The sequence below is a fragment of the Lepidochelys olivacea genome (genome assembly GCF_965140295.1).
Source record: "Lepidochelys olivacea isolate rLepOli2 genome assembly, chromosome: 6".
Classification (NCBI taxonomy): domain Eukaryota; kingdom Metazoa; phylum Chordata; order Testudines; family Cheloniidae; genus Lepidochelys; species Lepidochelys olivacea.
The window spans coordinates 99310215-99331543 of record NC_140416.1 but is presented as its reverse complement, the minus strand read 5'-3'; the positions used below and the strand labels follow the sequence as shown (position 1 = coordinate 99331543).

Genomic DNA, 21329 nt, shown 5'->3' with positions numbered 1-21329 from the left:
TCTCCCTGAAACCTCTATTGTAGTACCTGTTCCATTTGTTTTAACATGTCTCTGGATTGATTGCTTCCAATAACCCTGAAGCTCACTCCTTTACATGCATATATTTTCTTTTTCCATTGTCTGTGTTCTTGGTTTTGGTCCATGAGCATTCAAAAGGCAAATCCATGTCTTTGCATTGGCTCCTTTAGCATCTTAAAAACTTCAGGCATATTGGATCTTAACTGTATTTTCTCAATGGATTGACCTCTGCGTGTCCTAATTATTCCTGACTCAGTCCTTCCTCTGAACCTGTGCTAGTTCTTCAGTGTCCTTTTTCCTGGAGCCCCACATTGGGTACAGCTTACTAACTCTGATCTAAACATCTCTGAAAATAGTAGAATCATTACTGCTGACTTGGGGCAATTTCTTTTTTGACTGCAACACTACCTTGCACTAGGGATTTCACGGAAGTGACTCCTAATTGCCCAAGGTGGCTTAGAGGATTCTTGCTAAATATATATTTTCTCCTAAATCTCATGACAACATTTTATATTTCCACAGTACCAGTCATCCATCAAGGCTCACAAAGTGCTACACAAACAGACGTACACACCTCCCTACATGAAGGTGATATCTACATGATAAATTGTGGAATTGTGATAAACTACATATATCATGCACCTTTGATGACCTCACTTACATTCTCCCCACTGATCCATCTGCACCAGGATTTAGTTTAACGTTCCAAATCCCAGAGCAGGTTCAAAGAGCTGCCTTTTCTTTTTAACTAGCCGGCCAGAGAAATAGTTCCTCCTGCCCCCCACATCCAGAATTCCTCCTCTCTCCACTTCCAAAATTACATTGGTCCAAAGTAGGGCTGTCAAACGATTAAATAAAAATCACAATTAATTGTGAGATTAAAAATATAGTCATGATTAATTGCAGTTTTAATTGCACTATTAAACAATAGCTGAATACCAATAATTATATGAATTATTTATTATAAATTTATTATAAATATTGTGGATTTTTTCTACAATTTTCAAATAGATTGATTTCAATTACAACCCGGAATACAATGTGTACAGTGCTCACTTATTTTTGATTACAAATATTTGCACTGTAAAAAAGATCAAAGAAATAGTGGTTTTCAATTCACCTCATACAGGTACTGTAGCGCAATCTCTTTATCATGAAAGTGCCATTTAAAAATATAGATTTTTTTAACATAACTGCACTCAAAAACAAAACAATGTAAAACTTTAGAGCCTACAAGTCCACTCAGTCCTACTTCTTGTTCAGCCAATCACAAAGACAAACAAGTTTGTTTACATTTACGGGAGATACTGCTGCCCGCTTCTTATTTACAAGGTTACCTGAAAGCAGGACCGGCTCTAGACACCAGCAAAGCAAGCACCTGATTGGGGCAGCACAATTCCAGGGGCGGCATTCCCGCGAGCCTTTTTTTGTTGCGTTGCTTGGGCAGTTGCGCTCTCGGAGCGGCAAATTTTTTGCTTGCGGTGGCAAAAAACCTAGAGCCGGCCCTGCCTGAAAGTGAGAACAGGCGGGTTCTGCTTGATAACGATCCAAAGCAGTGCGGAGTGACACACCTTCATTTGCATCATCTGAGTTAGATGTCACCAACAGAAGGCAGATTTTCTTTTTTTGGTGCTTCGGGTTCTGTAGTTTCTGCATTGGAGCGTTGCTCTTTTAATTCTGACAGCATATTCCACACCTTGTCCCTCTCAGATTTTGGAAGACACTTCAGATTTGTAAACCTTGGCTCAAGTGCTGTGGCTATCTTTAGAAATCTTATATTGGTACCTTCTTTGCGTTTTGTCAAATCTGCAGTGAAAGTGTTCTTAAATTGAACAACGTATGCTGGGTCATTATCCGAGACTGCCATAACATGAAATAGGTGGCAGAATGCAGGTAAAACCATGGAGCAGGAGACATACCATTCTCCCCCAAGGAGTTCAATCACAAACTTGCTTAATGCATTATTTTTTTAATGAGCATCATCAGCATGGAAGTATGTCCTCTGGAATGGTGGTCGAAACATGAAAGGGCATTCGAATGTTTTGCAAATCTGGCACATAAATATCTTGCAACACTGGCTATAACAGTGCCATGAAAACACCTGTTTGGGACTGCAATTAATCGCGACTATTTTTTTTAAATCTAGTTCATTTGTTTTGCGCTAATTGCATGAGTTAACTGCGATTAATTGACTGCCCTAGTCCAAAGCTGAGATTGGACAATATTTAGTTTTAGTTTCAGGTTCAGGTCCAATAACTCACCATTCTCTAGAAATCTAAATGGGAAATGCTGTGCCATTGGAAAGTGGACATTCCCCACTTTCCAATGGGTAGTCTTCAGATATTAAGACCTTAAAAGAGAGACATCTTGATGTATATATTTCAGGTAGTTTTTAAGAGATCTTTATGGCTCCCTCAACATCTTTATGATTGGATTCTGGGAAACTAAGCCACCTGGCTTTACTAGTCGAGGGACACAAACAAAGTTTCTATATAATAGGTAAAAACTATATAAAATAGATTTTCTGTAAAACACCTGGCATGTATCAACACAAAATGCACAATGGCATGATGAATAATGCACACTGATAAACAATGCCACCATCTGAAACTCATGCTGTTTAAAGCTTTACCTCACACTACACCACTAAAGATTCCACATACATGTAACATCAGTATACGTACAGGTTTCAGAGTAACAGCCGTGTTAGTCTGTATTCAAAAAAAGAAAAGGAGTACTTGTGGCACCTTAGAGACTAACCAATTTATTTGAGCATAAGCTTTCGTGAGCTACACCTCACTTCATCGGATGCATCCGATGAAATGAGCTGTAGCTCACGAAAGTTTATGCTTAAATAAATTGGTTAGTCTCTAAGGTGCCACAAGTACTCCTTTTCAGTATACGTACACACACACACACCTACATTATTTCACCCACCATTGCCTGACTTCTGGGTGGAGCGCAAAAACTGTTAAACAGCACCCAGCAATTTAGGCCAGGAAGTGAAGAATGCTATATTTAGTTAATTCGGCAGTGGAAATTTCGATAAGCAGAATGTAATTAGTTGAACTAGAATGTGCACAGGAAGCTTAGGTTAATGCCCCCCAATTTTGTGAACAGAAATACTGGGCCCTCAGGAGCCACGCAGTGGCCATCAGGAGCTCAGTTCTGTTCATCTTCTCAAAGACAGACCATCTAGTCTCACAGGGTCCCCTAGTTAGTACCATGCTGAGGCATCGCTTCAACACTGAGTCAGAGGCAGGACTCCCTCCAGCATCACTTCCCAAATACTGACCAGAGACACCCCTGCTTAGCTTGTGACACCTGATAAGATCACAAGCTGCAGTGACACAGATGCAGATATGCTTTGTGTTTATCTAAAATTAACTTCATGAGGCATTTCCTGTCCAAACTCTTAACCATCCATGGCAGATATATTTTGATATCATCTCTTCTTTCCATCTTTATAGCAATCTTCTAAGTTTGGTCTTACGTACTAACACATAAGTCTCGGTGGTGCTATTTTCTCTCCTATAAATCAGTGGTAGGCAACCTGCAGGAACGTGCTGGCCGCACGCGGCCCATCAGGGTAATCCACTGGCGGGCTGCAAGAGAGTTTATTTACATTGACTGTCTGCAGGCACAGCCGCCCGCAGCTCCCTGTGGCCGCAGTTCTCTGTTCCCAGCCAATGGGAGCTGCGGGAAGTGGCAGCCAGCATGTCCCTGCAGGTTGCCCACTACCGCTATGAGTCATTTACAATCAGAATGGAAAACATTAATCTAGGCACTGCTTGCTTGCCCCCTTTCTCCACCATGACTTATAACATTTTACCATAGCAATTTATCTGTAACCATCAGACCAGTTCCTTCCTTCTCCATTCCGAGAAGATGCATCGCATGTGGTAGTTGGATACTTGAGTACTAGCTTACTAAGTGGAACTTTGGGCCTGGTCCAAAGCTCACTGGAGTTAATAGGAATCTTTCCATGGACTTCAGTGAGCTTTGGATCAGGACCCTGGTGAATTGAGGACTGCTGAGGGTTTTTTAAAATACATATTACTTCTGTTTTTTAGTGCTGGTGAGATGTGCCATACTGATGGTCCTAGAGATTAGATCTTTGTTTAATTACACAACACACACAGCCCAGGCAGCACCATTGCTGGCTTTTTCAGTCCTCCTTTGCAACGTGTCTCAGCTTGACCTGATGAGACAATCCTTCTAAAAGTTATAGCTCAAACAGAAATTATGGCCTTGATGCAGAAATTACTGGGTGAGGTTCTTTGGCCTGTGTTATGCAGCAAGTCAGATTAGATGATCATAATGCTCCCTTCTGACCTTAAAATCTATGAAACTATGAAGGTAATTCAGTTTCCAGATCATTCAGTTCTTGGCCACATGGGTACAAAGTTAGTGCTGGTTGTGATGGTGTGTTTTGTGCCAGGGCCAATTGTCACGAAGAAGTGGACTGAGACCATCAATTCATCTCACACAGAAAACTGAGTCATTGGAGAACTAAACTGGATGCAGATTGGTGACCCATAAGTGAAAACCTCCATAACTCATTCCAAGTCCCCATCTATCTATTTTCCAAAATTACAATTTAATATGCAAGTACTGCACGTTATGTTTCTCACTTAGCTCTTGTCTGCTCTCTTCATTATCTCCTCCAGAAATTTGCCAGATGTTGGAGTCAAAGCATGTAACTTTTTATGAAACCATGCTCCCTAGTTTTGATCAGCTCACATTTCTCCAGATGTTTTGTGATCTCATCACTTGTTAATTTTCCTAGGAACTTGCCTGACTCTAGGTCAGATTTACTGGTGTATAATTTCCTGGTTCCTCCTGTATCCCTTTCTTAAAGACTTTGATTAGGTTGGCTGCTATGCAGCTCCTAGCTACCCTTCTCCCCAGACATCTCTCTAAGGACCTATTAATCCAGTCTCTGGACCAGTAATCCCTTCAGCATCTCTCTCACATTTCTGGAAAAATGTCTATATTTACTGATTTAGATTACACAGGGCTGATTCTGATGCCATTTCTAGGGACTGATACTTTGTAAATTGCAAGTGCTCTTGTGTGTGTTCCATATTCACACAGATACTGTAATTCTACACAGACGTTCTGCATATGACTGGCCTACTATGGATTTAGCCAGCCACCTGCAGACTCATGTACTGCATTGGTATATGCAATTAAGAAGATTGTTTGGTCAATTGCATATGCATTTCTTTATGCACAGAATTTTAAAAATCAGGTCCCTATCCTTCACCAGAAACTCGTCTTCCATCATATTAAAGTTGTTTTGAAAAATGTAAAATGCAGCTTTTTAATATTTTCCATAAACATTTTGTGATTTCTATGCTCTATTCCAGGGGTAGGCAACCTATGGCACGCATGCCAAAGGCGGCACACGAGCTGATTTTCAGTGGCACTCACACTGCCCGGGTCCTGGCCACCAGTCCGGGGGGCTCCGCTGCCGGCCTGGGTATTGTCTGCCGGCTCCCTGCCAGCCAGGGTTCCATCCACTGGCCCCGCTCAGCCTGCTGCCAGCCCCGGGTCACGGCCACCGGTCCCGGGGGCTCTGCTGCTGGCCTGGGGCTCTGCAGCCGCCCCCAGCTGTGGCCCTCTGGCCCCAGCCTGGGGCAGTGAGGGGTGCAGACAGGGCCAAAGGGGGCACAGCTCAGCATGGATCAGATGGATTATTATTACTGGCACGTGAAACCTTAAATTAGAGTGAATAAATGAAGACTCGGCACACCACTTCTGAAAGGTTGCCGACCCCTGCTCTATTCCATGTGGTTGTAATAGGAAATGAGTTGGGCACCACACGTACAAGTCCTTAATTCTGTAGTGTGTAAGGCAAGAGGCCGCAAATTATATATTATAAATATCACATTACAGGTCTTCAGGAATTGTGTGACAAATCGGAAGAGTTAGTGATACCAGGAATTTCCTAATATGGAAGTTACTGTCTACAAGTTGGGATTTATTGATAAGAAGGGGAGACTGTACGTTGAAAAAAAAGGAAAATCAAATGTGTTCCTAATAAATCTAACCAATGCTAGTATCTGAACAAGATAGGGGAACACATTTACTTTGCATTATCCCTGAAAGCAGCTTTATTACGCTCCAAATCACTGTTCTGTGATGTGTTTACTTCCCCATGAAACTCTAAACTGAAAGCAAAGCTTTCTGCTATGCAAACGTGGATCCTTTCAGCTGAGCTGAGAAAGAGATAAAGAGCCTAATTCATCTCATTTCTCGATAGCTGGCACCTTAACTATCATGGATGCAGGAAATATCTACAAAATGCATATTTATTCCTTTACAACAGCATCTAATAAGTTGCCCTTTTGGGTCTCCACTGATCATCTGAATAACCAGTCTATTTGCTTTGTATCTTGTTACTGTGTAAACCTTGTCCTTTATTGTTTAGCATTAAGTTGAACAAAGTAATATGAAAAGTGAAATCTGGAACGGAAACAAACCTTGCTCATATCAATTGGGGAAACGTTTTAATATTGCAAAGGCAAGATACCACGGTTAAAGAAAAATCATTCAACCAGCTCTAAGGGCCAGAGTGTGGAGCCCTGGCTCACTTAGTGATCACTTCCCTACATGAATGAATCTACCAGTTTAAGTGGGAGTAAAAGTGTTCATCCATGTGAATAAAGGTTGCATAATCCAGCCTGAAGTATCTGGAGCCGGGATATACCCACAATGCTTAAAATCACAGCGATACTTCAAGAGCAGCGTTCCCCCAAACCTCCTGTCCACGTGTACACACATCTTTGTATCCCTTTGGCCGCAAGCCACTGTTGGTGACATTAAGGGCAATTCCCCTCGCTTCTCGGGTCACACAATGGAACAAGGGTCTGCTGTTTGATAATGCAAACGTATTTGTAGCCCTTCCTTGGCTGTCCCCATCCCGATTCTTCTACCACCCCCATCACCGGGATATCCGGGAGCCTTTGGCGATGGGAAAGAGTAAAGGAGTGTCTCAGCCCGATAAGAGGCCCTCACAATACCTGGGACGTTATGGGTTTCCCTTTGGGTAACCGGAGGGGGCAGCAGTTATGTCATTTCCCCCTGATTGTTTTGCAAAGGAAACAGGAATGCCCAGCTTCAGCGGGGACTTTTCAACAGAGCGGATACTTGGGTGGCTGCCAATCGGCCCTTGAAATTGGACTTCTTCCATATCCGAAGACCAGCTTGCTTACCTCCTCTTCGGGCTTGATCCTGCCAGGCGCGGAGCAGGCTGCCGCCCGGCCAGGAAAGCACCCGAGGGTGGCCCTAACTTTCCCTTGCCCGGCGTCTCGCTGGAGTCGGGGGCCTGCGGAGGTGCTTACGGTTAAGCGTGCACGAAAATGCAAAGCCGGATCAGAGCCGGAGTGAGCGGCATGTGGCAGAATTGGGCCCTGATTCATTGTTTCAGCATTTCGGGGAACTCAGACCAAGTCTGCTGGAAGAGATGTGCCCTGTCTGCACAAGCACGGGACTCCCCGGTGCACGCTTTTTACAGCGGCAGCTCACCCTCTTGCTTCCCTCCCCAAATACCTGCCTTTGCTCCGCACATCACTTCCTCGCGTTTCGTTTCCATAGGCACCCGGGCGCTCAAGGAAGGGCAGTGCGCCCGGGTGAGCCCGGCTGACAGCTGCCCCGGCTGCCTCTGAAGGGAGCCGCGAGCCCTTTGTCCAAAAAAAAAAAAAAAAAAAAAAAAAGCAGCGAGCGACGCAAAATTCGTGTTCAAAACTTGCAGTCGCTAAAGGTTCGAGACTTACCCTGCGAGACGCCAGGCCCCCTCCGCTTCGGCCGGTGTTTTCATCATTACAGCGAACTGTGCGAGACTTTCTCTTTCAGAATGGCGTTAGATCTCCTTTGTGCAGACAGCAATCCCTTCCCATCCCTGGGCAAAGCCGCCGCATCCTGATGGTTTATTGCCGGGAAGATGATGGCGGGGGAGGCGATTTAATACCAGTTTCTGCCTCAGTAGTACCAGGGGGACAGTGGACTAATTACTGAAGTGAGAGAAAACTGCTTTTAGCCTCTCTTCTTTCTACTTCCTGTATTTATACGAACAGGGGATTTCAGGAAGAGGCAGTCCTTGGTGGTCAAGGGGGGGGGGGGTGCGGTTAATAAAGCCATTTTTAGTAGTAAACTTTGGCTCAGACTATGAGGAAGAAGGGCCCGGAATTGTTAATCTCTGGCAAGGGGGAAATCAATTTTGTAGACCGACAGGTATATCAGGGGCAGCAGAGCACTTTGCAAAGGATTTTATAAGGCAATGCAAGGGCAGTAAGTCTCCTTCTGCAAATTCCTAAAGTGGGTGTATTTGTATTGAGTGAGTAACTGGAACCAGATGGAGTCTGGAAACCTTTATGTTTACATAGGACCTGAGGGAAAGAGGCGTCTAGCACTGGAGAAGTACCGGTTTCAGAGTAGCAGCCTGTTAGTCTGTATCCGCAAAAAGAAAAGGAGGACTTGTGGCACCTCAGAGACTAAAAAAGTTATTTGAGCAGAAGCTTTGGTGAGCTACAGCTCACTTCATCGGATGCATGCCGTGGAAAATACAGTGGGGAGATTTATATACAAGGACAGCTTTTCAACCAGGTCCCCACTGCGTGCAAAGGGTAATGAAGGGATGTTGATATTACAGTGAAGCTACTAAGAGAACTACTGTCCTTGACATAAAAGCTCTACTCGGAGAGGATATTTGACCTGGAATTACTCAAGTGGATTATTAACCCAGTTACAGTAGCCGTGCTTGCTTACAGTATCTGAAGCACTGGAACTGTACTGAACACAGAAGGGCTGCGTGTGCACCTTAGGGACTGGCAGATATGCGGATATTCAGATCGGGCTGGTATTCCTGTTAGTCAGCAAATATTCCAGTTCGGGAAAATGTATAATGGAAATAATCGGGTTCAAATGGGAGCTATGCTGGGCAGGGAGCTGAGGGGAGCAGCAACATAAGAGACAGAAAAGGAGGACTTGTGGCACCTTAGAGACTAACCAATTTATTTGAGCATGAGCTTTCGTGAGCTACAGCTCACTTCATCGGATGCATACTGTGGAAACTGCAGAAGACATTATATACACAGAGACCATGAAACAATACCTCCTCCCACCCCACTGTCCTGCTGGTGATAGCTTATCTAAAGTGATCATCAGGTTGGGCCATTTCCAGCACAAATCCAGGTTTTCTCACCCTCCACCCCCCCACACACAAATTCACTCTCCTGCTGGTGATAGCCCATCCAAAGTGACAACTCTTTACACAATGTGCATGATAATCAAGTTGGGCCATTTCCTGCACAAATCCAGGTTTTCTCACATCCCCCCCACCCCCATACACACACAAACTCACTCTCCTGCTGGTAATAGCTCATCCAAACTGACCACTCTCCAAGTTTAAATCCAAGTTAAACCAGAACATCGGGGGGGGGTAGGAAAAAACAAGAGGAAATAGGCTACCTTGCATAATGACTTAGCCACTCCCAGTCTCTATTTAAGCCTAAATTAATAGTATCCAATTTGCAAATGAATTCCAATTCAGCAGTTTCTCGCTGGAGTCTGGATTTGAAGTTTTTTTGTTTTAAGATAGCGACCTTCATGTCTGTGATTGCGTGACCAGAGAGATTGAAGTGTTCTCCGACTGATTTATGAATGTTATAATTCTTGACATCTGATTTGTGTCCATTTATTCTTTTACGTAGAGACTGTCCAGTTTGACCAATGTACATGGCAGAGGGGCATTGCTGGCACATGATGGCATATATCACATTGGTGGATGTGCAGGTGAACGAGCCTCTGATAGTGTGGCTGATGTTATTAGGCCCTGTGATGGTGTCCCCTGAATAGATATGTGGGCACAATTGGCAACGGGCTTTGTTGCAAGGATAAGTTCCTGGGTTAGTGGTTCTGTTGTGTGGTATGTGGTTGTTGGTGAGTATTTGCTTCAGGTTGCGGGGCTGTCTGTAGGCAAGGACTGGCCTGTCTCCCAAGATTTGTGAGAGTGTTGGGTCATCCTTTAGGATAGGTTGTAGATCCTTAATAATGCGTTGGAGGGGTTTTAGTTGGGGGCTGAAGGTGACGGCTAGTGGCGTTCTGTTATTTTCTTTGTTAGGCCTGTCCTGTAGTAGGTAACTTCTGGGAACTCTTCTGGCTCTATCAATCTGTTTCTTTACTTCTGCAGGTGGGTATTGTAGTTGTAAGAAAGCTTGACAGAGATCTTGTAGGTGTTTGTCTCTGTCTGAGGGGTTGGAGCAAATGCGGTTGTATCACAGAGCTTGGCTGTAGACAATGGATCGTGTGGTGTGGTCAGGGTGAAAGCTGGAGGCATGCAGGTAGGAATAGCGGTCAGTAGGTTTCCAGTATAGGGTGGTGTTTATGTGACCATTGTTTATTAGCACTGTAGTGTCCAGGAAGTGGATCTCTTGTGTGGACTGGACCAGGCTGAGGTTGGTGGTGGGATGGAAATTGTTGAAATCATGGTGGAATTCCTCAAGGGCTTCTTTTCCATGGGTCCAGATGATGAAGATGTCATCAATATAGTGCAAGTAGAGTAGGGGCTTTAGGGGACGAGAGCTGAGGAAGCGTTGTTCTAAATCAGCCATAAAAATGTTGGCATACTGTGGGGCCATGCGGGTACCCATTGCAGTGCCGCTGATCTGAAGGTATACATTGTCCCCAAATGTGAAATAGTTATGGGTAAGGACAAAGTCACAAAGTTCAGCCACCAGGTTAGCCGTGACATTATCGGGGATAGTGTTCTTGACGGCTTGTAGTCCATCTTTGTGTGGAATGTTGGTGTAGAGGGCTTCTACATCCATAGTGGCCAGGATGGTGTTATCAGGAAGATCACCGATGGATTGAAGTTTCCTCAGGAAGTCAGTGGTGTCTCGAAGGTAGCTGGGAGTGCTGGTAGCGTAGGGCCTGAAGAGGGAGTCTACATAGCCAGACAATCCTGCTGTCAGGGTGCCAATGCCTGAGATGATGGGGCGCCCAGGATTTCCAGGTTTATGGATCTTGGGTAGTAGATAGAATATCCCAGGTCGGGGTTCCAGGGGTGTGTCTGTGCGGATTTGATCTTGTGCTTTTTCAGGAAGTTTCTTGAGCAAATGCTGTAGTTTCTTTTGGTAACTCTCAGTGGGATCATAGGGTAATGGCTTGTAGAAACTCGTGTTGGAGAGCTGCCGAGCAGCCTCTTGTTCATATTCCGACCTATTCATGATGACAACAGCACCTCCTTTGTCAGCCTTTTTGATTATGATGTCAGAGTTGTTTCTGAGGCTGTGGATAGCATTGCGTTCCACATGGCTGAGGTTATGGGGCAAGTGATGCTGCTTTTCCACAATTTCAGCCCGTGCACGTCGGCGGAAGCACTCTATGTAGAAGTCCAGTCTGCTGTTTCGACCCTCAGGAGGAGTCCACCTAGAATCCCTCTTTCTGTAGTGTTGGTAGGGAGACCTCTGTGGATTAGTATGTTGTTCAGAGGTATTTTGGAAATATTCCTTGAGTCGGAGACGTCGAAAATAGGATTCTAGGTCACCACAGAACTGTATCATGTTCGTGGGGGTGGAGGGGCAGAAGGAGAGGCCCCGAGATAGAACAGCTGCTTCTGCTGGGCTGAGAGTATAGTTGGATAGGTTAACTATATTGCTAGGTGGGTTGAGGGAACCATTGCTGTGGCCCCTTGTAGCATGTAGTAGTTTAGAAAGTTTAGTGTCCTTTTTCTTTTGTAGAGAAGCAAAGTGTGCGTTGTAAATGGCTTGTCTAGTTTTAGTAAAATCCAGCCACGAGGAAGTTTGTGTGGAAGGTTGGTTTTTTATGAGAGTATCCATTTTTGAGAGCTCATTCTTAATCTTTCCCTGTTTGCTGTACAGGATGTTGATCAGGTGATTCCGCAGAACGCCACTAGCCGTCACCTTCAGCCCCCAACGAAAACCCCTCCAACGCATTATTAAGGATCTACAACCTATCCTAAAGGATGACCCAACACTCTCACAAATCTTGGGAGACAGGCCAGTCCTTGCCTACAGACAGCCCCGCAACCTGAAGCAAATACTCACCAACAACCACATACCACACAACAGAACCACTAACCCAGGAACTTATCCTTGCAACAAAGCCCATTGCCAATTGTGCCCACATATCTATTCAGGGGACACCATCACAGGGTCTAATAACATCAGCCACACTATCAGAGGCTCGTTCACCTGCACATCCACCAATGTGATATATGCCATCATGTGCCAGCAATGCCCCTCTGCCATGTACATTGGTCAAACTGGACAGTCTCTACGTAAAAGAATAAATGGACACAAATCAGATGTCAAGAATTATAACATTCATAAACCAGTCGGAGAACACTTCAATCTCTCTGGTCACGCAATCACAGACATGAAGGTCGCTATCTTAAAACAAAAAAACTTCAAATCCAGACTCCAGCGAGAAACTGCTGAATTGGAATTCATTTGCAAATTGGATACTATTAATTTAGGCTTAAATAGAGACTGGGAGTGGCTAAGTCATTATGCAAGGTAGCCTATTTCCTCTTGTTTTTTCCTACCCCCCCCCCAGATGTTCTGGTTTAACTTGGATTTAAACTTGAAGAGTGGTCAGTTTGGATGAGCTATTACCAGCAGGAGAGTGAGTTTGTGTGTGTATGGGGGTGGGGGGGATGTGAGAAAACCTGGATTTGTGCAGGAAATAGCCCAACTTGATTATCATGCACATTGTGTAAAGAGAAAAGGAGGACTTGTGGCACCTTAGAGACTAACCAATTTATTAGAGCATAAGCTTTCGTGAGCTACAGCTCACTTCCTCAGATGCATATCGTGGAAACTATGCATCTGAGGAAGTGAGCTGTAGCTCACGAAAGCTTATGCTCTAATAAATTGGTTAGTCTCTAAGGTGCCACAAGTCCTCCTTTTCTTTTTGCAAATACAGACTAACACGGCTGCTACTCTGAAACCTGTCATTGTGTAAAGAGTTGTCACTTTGGATGGGCTGTCACCAGCAGGAGAGTGAATTTGTGTTGGGGGGTGGAGGGTGAGAAAACCTGGATTTGTGCTGGAAATGGCCCAACTTGATGATCACTTTAGATAAGCTATTACCAGCAGGACAGTGGGGTGGGAGGAGGTATTGTTTCATGGTCTCTGTGTATATATAATGTCTTCTGCAGTTTCCACAGTATGCATCCGATGAAGTGAGCTGTAGCTCACAAAAGCTCATGCTCAAATAAATTGGTTAGTCTCTAAGGTGCCACAAGTCCTCCTTTTCTTTTTGCGAATACAGACTAACACGGCTGTTACTCTGAAACCTGTCATAAGAGACAGAGAGGAGCAAAGGTTATTTTTCCTCTCTTATCCTTGGGATGCATGTGCCAGGTCTTGAGGAGGTAGTCAGTGTAGGGACAGAGAAAAGCAACCAGGCTGTGCAGAGCAGGCCACAGCAGCAAATGGTAAGAACTAGCAGTCATTGGTGTCTTGGCATCAGGGCAACTGTTTAGGGTTCACTATAGAATATTGGCCCAGTTCTGCACCCTTTGAAGTCCCTAAGAGTTTTGACATTAACTGCAATGACAGCAGAATCAGGCCCGGTGTGATTGGTAGAGTAATAGATTTTTTAAGGTCAGAGGGGACCATTTGACCATCTCTTTTGACTTCTTTCGTAACACAAACCAAAGAACTTCACCCAGTAATTTCTGCATCAAGCCCAAAAATTCTGTTTGAGTTATAGCATTTCTTTTAGAAAGATATCCAGTCTTGACTTAAGAGTTCGAGTGATGGAGAATGCACCACGTTTGTCGCTAAATTGTTCTAATGCCCCATTAAAACTTTTTACCTTATTTGTAATCTGAATTTGTCTAGCTTCAGCTTCTGGCCACGGGGTAGTTTATGTCTTTTTCTGCTAGATTACAGCACTGTTTGCTATCAGAAAACTCCTCCCTGTGTAGGTAATTGTAGACCATGATCAAGTCACCTCTTATAATTCTCTTGGATAAAACTAAACAAATTGAGCTTCGATAGTCTGACATTGGAAAGCATGTTTTCCAGACCTTTAATCAGTCATGTAGCCCTTTTCTGGGCCCTTTCCTTGATTGTGAAGGTTGGAGCAAAGCAGTTCAAGTTATATTCACAGGGGTACGAGTGAAACTTTGCCTCAGTTTTGTTTCACCAAGCTGGCACCATTCGAGTTTCACTTTGGGTTCTGGATTTGAACAAACTCATAAATGCATCACAAAAAACTCCACCCAAACAGCTGGATTCTACCTGCCCACTGGCCAAACCCTGGAATGACCTTGGGCTCTTTCAGAATTTAGCCTCACTTTTCAGCAGCTGGGAGCTGAGTTTCATGTTCCATTCAGTGACCAGGCTCCCAGAAGCCCTTGTTAAACTCTTACACCAATGGGAAGGGGCTCAGATGTTTCCTGGCCTCTCACACAGTTCATAATCTTGCCTCACATGCTATACATAAAGGCTCGGAGAGACACTTTTGAAGAACAAATATATTTGCCCAAGGAAAGCAGTAGAACTCACCATGTGTCAGTAACATCCAGACATGTTTCCTAAGGGAGTGCAAACCCCAAGACTAGAACACCTTAAAAATGTTTTTAAAAACTGAAAAAAATGTTTTGGCATTGTTTCTGTTTTACAGGATTTGAAATGGACCCATTGTTTGTTTTTCACAAACTTTCTGGTGACATTTTTAATCAAAAAAATATACATGGTTGTTAAGCAAGTGAAATTTTTGATACCCATTTTGAAAATGATTTCAATAAAAAGATCACCAAAAAATAATAAAAAGGGGGAAAGGGTCTTTTATTTCAAAATATTTCATTTTTGGGGAAAAAAGGCTAATTTTTAATAACAATTTTTTTCAAAAATATCCAGATTAGAAGAATGGGACTTTCCTGCATTCAGATATTGATTTCTTTTAAACAATGGTGTGTTTAAAAACCAACCTGTTCATTTCCCCAGCTAAAGAGATGTCACAAAAAGAGACAAAAGCAAAGGAATTCAAAGCTCTCCTTCCTTTCCCTTTCACCTTGCCTCCTTTGACCTGCTCACCCGGGGATGCAGCATGTGGTGTATGCCTCAGAGCTGCTCCCCTGGCAGAGAACGGGCTTGTTTCAGTCTCCATGAGAGAAGATCATTGCTGAACTCCTGCATTCTGAGCACAGTCACAGTTTAAAGTTTTTCTTTTGTTCCTTCAACACTGTAATTTGTCAGACTAAGGCTGCCTCAATCAGATATGCTCTTGGTTAATGCAAAATGGCCGTAGGTTTATTGAGCTCAGAACAAACTCTTAACACCTCATTTCTTTTTTTGGAATGTGACAGTTTCTCTTACATACAGGCTAGATTGCAAAAGGGACTCTGCACCCACTGTAAACCCTGATATGGGCTACCCAGGTCTTGGGTTAGGGTGCATAGGAGTAAGTGGGGCTACTCACCTGCTACCTCCCTTGCTGGAGGAGGGAGAGGTGGGGAATGGGTTTGTGGGCCTTGAATCCCGATCCTTCATGGCGTGGCAAAAGAGTAGGTTAGTGTGACCCAGTGACCCCTTAGTGCCTACTGGCAGAGGGCACAGGTACATAGGGTTTTACAGGTATCTCCTGGGACAGATTGATGCATAATAGTTCACTGAAGGGTGGCACGTGAAGTCTTGATCTTAGGGTTCGCTCAACAACAAACCGGTGAATGAGGTAGGAATAAAACTTTTATTAAAACAAACTAGAGAGCTGTGGTGAACTGCTGTACACAGCTACACTGGGTTCTCAACCCCAGCTTCCAGGGCACATCTCTAAATTCCTATATTCATAATACTGTCCCTTATGAGGGAGCATCTCTAAATTATAATCTTCCACAAACATATCTCTACAGTCACAATCATTGCAAAATGTGTGTATGGATAATATTTAAGAAGTTATGTATCTACACTGATAATTATGTTCTCAAGGTCTTGGAGTTAAGGCAGGTCACCAGCAGGTGACATACTTTGGAGATGTTGCTTTCAGGCAGAAGGTAATGGATGCCTATTTCCCTGTCTGGCTATTTGCATATTATGTATTGAATCCCTCACAATGCACACCTTGACACCTACTTGCATATGGAGTCACACACAAAAGAGATTGCAAAATCTACAAGAAAGGAAATTACTGGAATAAACAAATGGGGGGAAGGAGGGGGCGTGGAAGGGAGGTGTGTCCTGTTTATGAATGCAGACAAGGAATTGTTCTGGTATATCTTGGATTGCAAAGTGACACACTGGGTCCTCCACTGAGGACGCAAACTGACAGCATGCTTGTCTAATGAAAGGGGAGTCAGAGCCAGCCTGACTGTAAAGTGCTGCAATCTTATTAATTATGTCTAGGTTCTGGAATGAGTTTATGTGTAACCATTTGTTTCCAAAAAAAAAAAAAAAAAAAAGGAGTACTTGTGGCACCTTAGAGACTAACAAATTTGTTTGAGCATAAGCTTTCGTGAGCTACAGCTCACTTCATCGGATGAAGTTTCCAATACTTCTACTTGCTACTATTTGACTCTTTGTGGCTGCTAAAATTTAGGCTTCATCTACGCTACCAACTTATATCCTATAACTACATCACTCAGGGGTTTGAAAAACCCACATCCCTGAGCAACATAGTTATACCCACCTAACCCCTGGCTTCTCCTGTCAACAAAGCAACCACCTCTTGGGGAGGTGGAGTACCTATGCCCATGGGAGAAGCTCTCCTGCTGGCATAGGTAGCATCTTCTTCAGTAAGCGCTACAGCAACTCAGCTGCAGCGGTGCTGTGCTGTAAGTGTAGACAAGCTCTTAGATATGTTTCCAGTGAAATCAAGTATAAATGCTGCGTGTTATGGAGCGGTGATCTGAGGTGCAACTGGTAAGCTGGGGTGTGCTGTTTTTTGGAAGCAGAGGATTGGTGAATACCATCAGTGTCCAGTGGACCAGGGACTAGACACTCCAGGGAGCTGCTCGGAGGGCTTCAGGTTTGGGGTGTGCTAATAAATAACCTGTAAAGTAAGTAGGGTTGCCAACTTTCCAATTGTTGAAAACTGAACACCTTTGCTCTGACCCCTGCCCCGCCTCTTCCCCCGAGGCCCTGTCCCTCGCTCACTCCCTCCTCTCCTGGTGCCTGGAGAGCCAGGCTGGGAGGAGCTGACACAGAACCTGCCCAATCGGGGCCCATTGGGGTAGAGGGATCAGTCCCCAAAGCAAGGGGCTGGGGCACAGTGGGACACGGCGGGGTTGATCTTGGCTCAAGTGGGTGGGGAGGGGTAAGTCCCCATAGCAAGGGGACAGGGCTGAGAGGGGTTGGTCCCTGTAGCAAGGGCCGGGGCAATTGGGGCATGGCAGGGGTCAGTCCCAGAGCAAGGGACAAGGGTGGGGAGGGATTGGTCCCCATAGCGAGGGGCCAGGCCTGGGGCAGTTGGGGCACAGCAGGGGCTAGTCCCCAGAGCAAGGGGCCAGGGCTGGGGAATTGGGGCACAGTGCGGGTCGGTCCCTGTAGCGAGGGCCAGGGCAACCATGGCATGGCAGGGACTGGTCCCCGTAGTGAGGGCCAGGGCTGGGGGAATTTGGACATAGCAGGGGCTGGTCCCTGGACCAAGGGGCCAGGGGAATCGGAGCACAGTGGGGGCAGGTCCCCGGAGCAAGGGGCCAGCGTCGGGGCAATCAGGGCATGGCAGAGGCTGGTTCCCATAGTGAGGGGCCAGGGCCAGGGCAATCGGGGCACGGCGGGGGCTTGTCCCCGGAGCAATGCTCCAGGGCAGGGAGGGGTTGGTCCCCATAGCGAGGGGCCAGGGCTGGGCCAGAAGTGGGGCAGGCAAAATCCCGCCCCCCACGGCGGCGGCACCTCCCACCTTTTGCAGCCTGGTCCAGAGGCCAGCCACTGCTCTGTCAGGCATCAGCAGCTCCTCCTTGTGGCTCTATCCACAGTGGCTGCTCTTCCCAACCCCCAGTGGTGGAGGCTGGTTACTGAGGTGGACTGGACCTGCCAGGTTCTCTTTTTGACCGGATGCTCTGGTCGGAAAACGGACACCTGGCAATCCTAAAAATAACAGCAGGGGCTTGAGGGGCATTGCCCATAGCTGGTGGAGTTGGGGACTGAGCCATAGCAGGCACAGACATGGCCTCCTCATGCCAAGGGCAGCTGACAGCGAGGTGCCTCACAACTCTGGGTTCCCCCAGGGAAGCCTGACAGCCACCAGTACATTACTCCCCCCAGAGCCAGAGGAAGCAGGGGCGGTAATGCAAGTCAGGTGTTTCCCTGGCTATAATTCCTCCTGGGGTGGTGTATCTTATACACCTCTGGGCTGTGCTTAACATCATAGTAGAGTCCAGTGAAAGGTTGTGTTTCAGAATTACTGTAGCCCAAACTGTGATACATTTACTCCACGTGAAGCCCCACTGAAGTCAACAGGTGAAAATCTTGACTCCACTGAAGTCTGTGATTTTGACGGGTCCAGGATTTCACCCAATGCAGAGAGTGAGGTGCTGCCAAATATGAGGAAGGGTATCATATTCCAGTCCTCTGTTTTTAGATTTTTGACAGTCATAATGACGGTGTTTCGCTTGTTTTCATACTGTGTGTTCCAGAGAACAGGAGAGCAACACTCAAGGTGTTCTTATACATTTTATTGACAGTGTACATGTTGATATATAGTACATTACAATACTGACTGCTAGGTTCTTTATAAATGTATAGTTCATTTTAACTATCTTTTATAATTTTCACAATAAAAATAATCAAATACCATGCCAACATTTTGTAACAAATTATCACATTAATTCCATTGATTTTCATGACATACATGTCTGTACAAAGGACCCCATATCACAGTGCATAAGGTCACAGTCATTGAAAAAATAAATAACGTGATAGATTTGTGTTATTTACAGTTTACAAAGTTGTCACTTTGTTTTCAAATTGAGCAGCTCAAGAAATGTATCATAGCATTTAAAGAGGTACCGCACTTCTGCAAGGTGCATTGTAAATGTCTGCAAGTGTAAAATAAAGGGAAATTTAAAAGGATCAGAAGTTATTTCATGGTATGTCTACACTGCAGTCACAGGGTGTGATTGCAGCTCATGGAGACACACCCAAGCTAGCTTTAATCTAGCTAGCTCAGGTACCAGTGCAGTGAAGCCGAGGGGCACCGCATGCTTCAGCATGGGCTATGCAAGTCCACCCAGAACCGTGGGTAAATGACACAGAGAGCTAGCCTCCACTGAAGTGTACACTGGTGCATTTTCATTGCTCCAGTACGTGAGCTAGCTAGATTAAAGCTAGCTCCTGTGTATCTACAGGAGCTGAAATCACACTCCATGATTGCACTGTAGACATACCTTCAGTGTTCATAAATGATGCCAAAGAGTTTCTGGCAACAGAGAAGACAGTGGGAGCCAAATCATGCCCTTGGTTACACTGGTGTAACCCTGAACTAACTCCATGGACATTACAGTAGTTTCACAGGTGTAAATCCAGAGTAAGTGAAGGCAGGAATTTGGTCATAGCTTTGTTGCACAATTTCAGTCATTTTGACCATAACTGCTGCCATGTTAGCAGGTTTATTTCTTTGCATACAGAAATACTATATGAATAATGGCCATAATCTTGCTGCAACAACTCTCTGAAAAGAAGCAGCTCAGGGCGTAGATTTTTTGGACACTTCCTGTCTGACTGATACATTCTGATACCTTTACATACTCTTACGAAACATCAACCTCCACATTTGCCTTTCAAGTTTACCAAGAACATCTCAAAGATCAACAGACCTAAGATTGCACATAGTCTTTGTGCAGAAATAAGAAGAAACAGGATTACTTACTTACCAACAAGCGCCTTTAAGGTAATATGAAAATGACACTCGTTTCCCGTTCCCATTTGCTACTTTCGGACAGTGCTTTGCCTTTCAGAAGTATGGCGGCGTGCAGCACGCGTGATACATGGATTGCCACGCTCATCACGCATATAAGCAGGTGCTACACGTACTACCAGTTTCGGTGCACAGATGTGCAGGGCCCTCACTGTTTTCCCTGGGGAAAAGCTTCAGGACTCCACCCACTGGTGCGCTGTGTTCTGCCATGGGTACTATGATGAGGCCAGTACAGTAAAAGCTACTGGAAACAGATGAATGCAGGTTCAAGAAAGTTTTTTAGTATGTGCATATTCTGCTCTAGATAACGATTTTGGTGGTGGTAGGTTAGAAACTAGAATGGACACTTTGGCTTATTTGAATGGCAATTTTTCTTCTTTTTTCAAATGGAGCATTGATCACTTGAGTACACATATTTTCAAAAAAGCTGAAACCTGATTTTGGTGCTGAACTGTTGGAACTAAATTCCTTAGGAAGCCTGCAGTTAGCTATATTATCAATCCTGTCACCTGCACATTTAGAACAAGTGAGAGCTCCAGCTTAAGGAAATAAAAAGGACAATATATATTAAGTACTCATGTACACATTTTTAAATTTCTTTTTAGTGTATGAACACATGTAAGTGAAGGATATGAAGCCTGCTACTACAGAATTCTATGTCTCAAGGTGCTGGATTATTTAATAGCAACATTCTTTGGTTTCACCTGGGTATACATTTCATTCAGCGTTTGCCTTAAACTACACAAGAAGCTCAGAGGTTTTCCTTGCCAGGCAGTGCTTATAAACGCCACTGAAAACACCTATTCGGGTTACAAATACATGACATACCATTTCAACCACCCCAGGAATGAGCCTTGCGATGGAAAATGACAAAACTAACAGGTAAGAAACTTGTGCAACTCGAACGAAACACATGAAGAAGAAATTGAAACAAGTGCATGAATTTTAAGCACATTCACAAAGGAATTCAACGATAGGAATGGAAAGTCTGTATAATTAGTGTAAAAATAACACTAGGAAAAATGTGGTGTTTTCTCTTAAATATTAACAGGATCCTTAATAAATAAAACCTAAACAATATAAAATAAAATTGGCACACTAATGATGACTGAGTTGAGAGGAAAATGGCCACTCTGCTGTACATGGGGGAACACTCGTGTCCTTCCGGGCTGGATTGCAATCAAAGAGCACCGCTCAGAGCATCAAATATTCTCAATCAGCCTAAAGCTAGCTTTTAAGTTTAGGTGAAACAATTCAGGGCCCGATCCTGGAATCCTGATTCAGGTAATACTCCCAGTAAAATCAGTGGGAGCTTGGGATGCAGATTCCCACTGCAGAAACAGGCGTTAAGTTACAAAATTTTATAACGTAAACACTACAGTAGATTGAATCTATTTCCCCATGTTAAGTATCCTCACACC

At 44.6% G+C, this 21329-nt stretch overlaps 1 protein-coding gene across 1 annotated transcript in view; it reads right to left on the bottom strand.

Moving 5' to 3' along the window:
* The window catches only part of RIN3 (Ras and Rab interactor 3), a 110526-nt gene extending 102469 nt beyond the window's left edge, over positions 1 to 8057 (bottom strand). Inside the window, exon 1 of the mRNA XM_084630175.1 lies at positions 7800 to 8057. Within this exon, the coding sequence (XP_084486301.1) occupies positions 7800 to 7846 (47 nt within the window). The 5' untranslated portion in view covers positions 7847 to 8057. The remainder of the gene's footprint in view (positions 1 to 7799) is intronic.
* Between the last annotated feature and the right edge of the window lie 13272 nt (positions 8058 to 21329).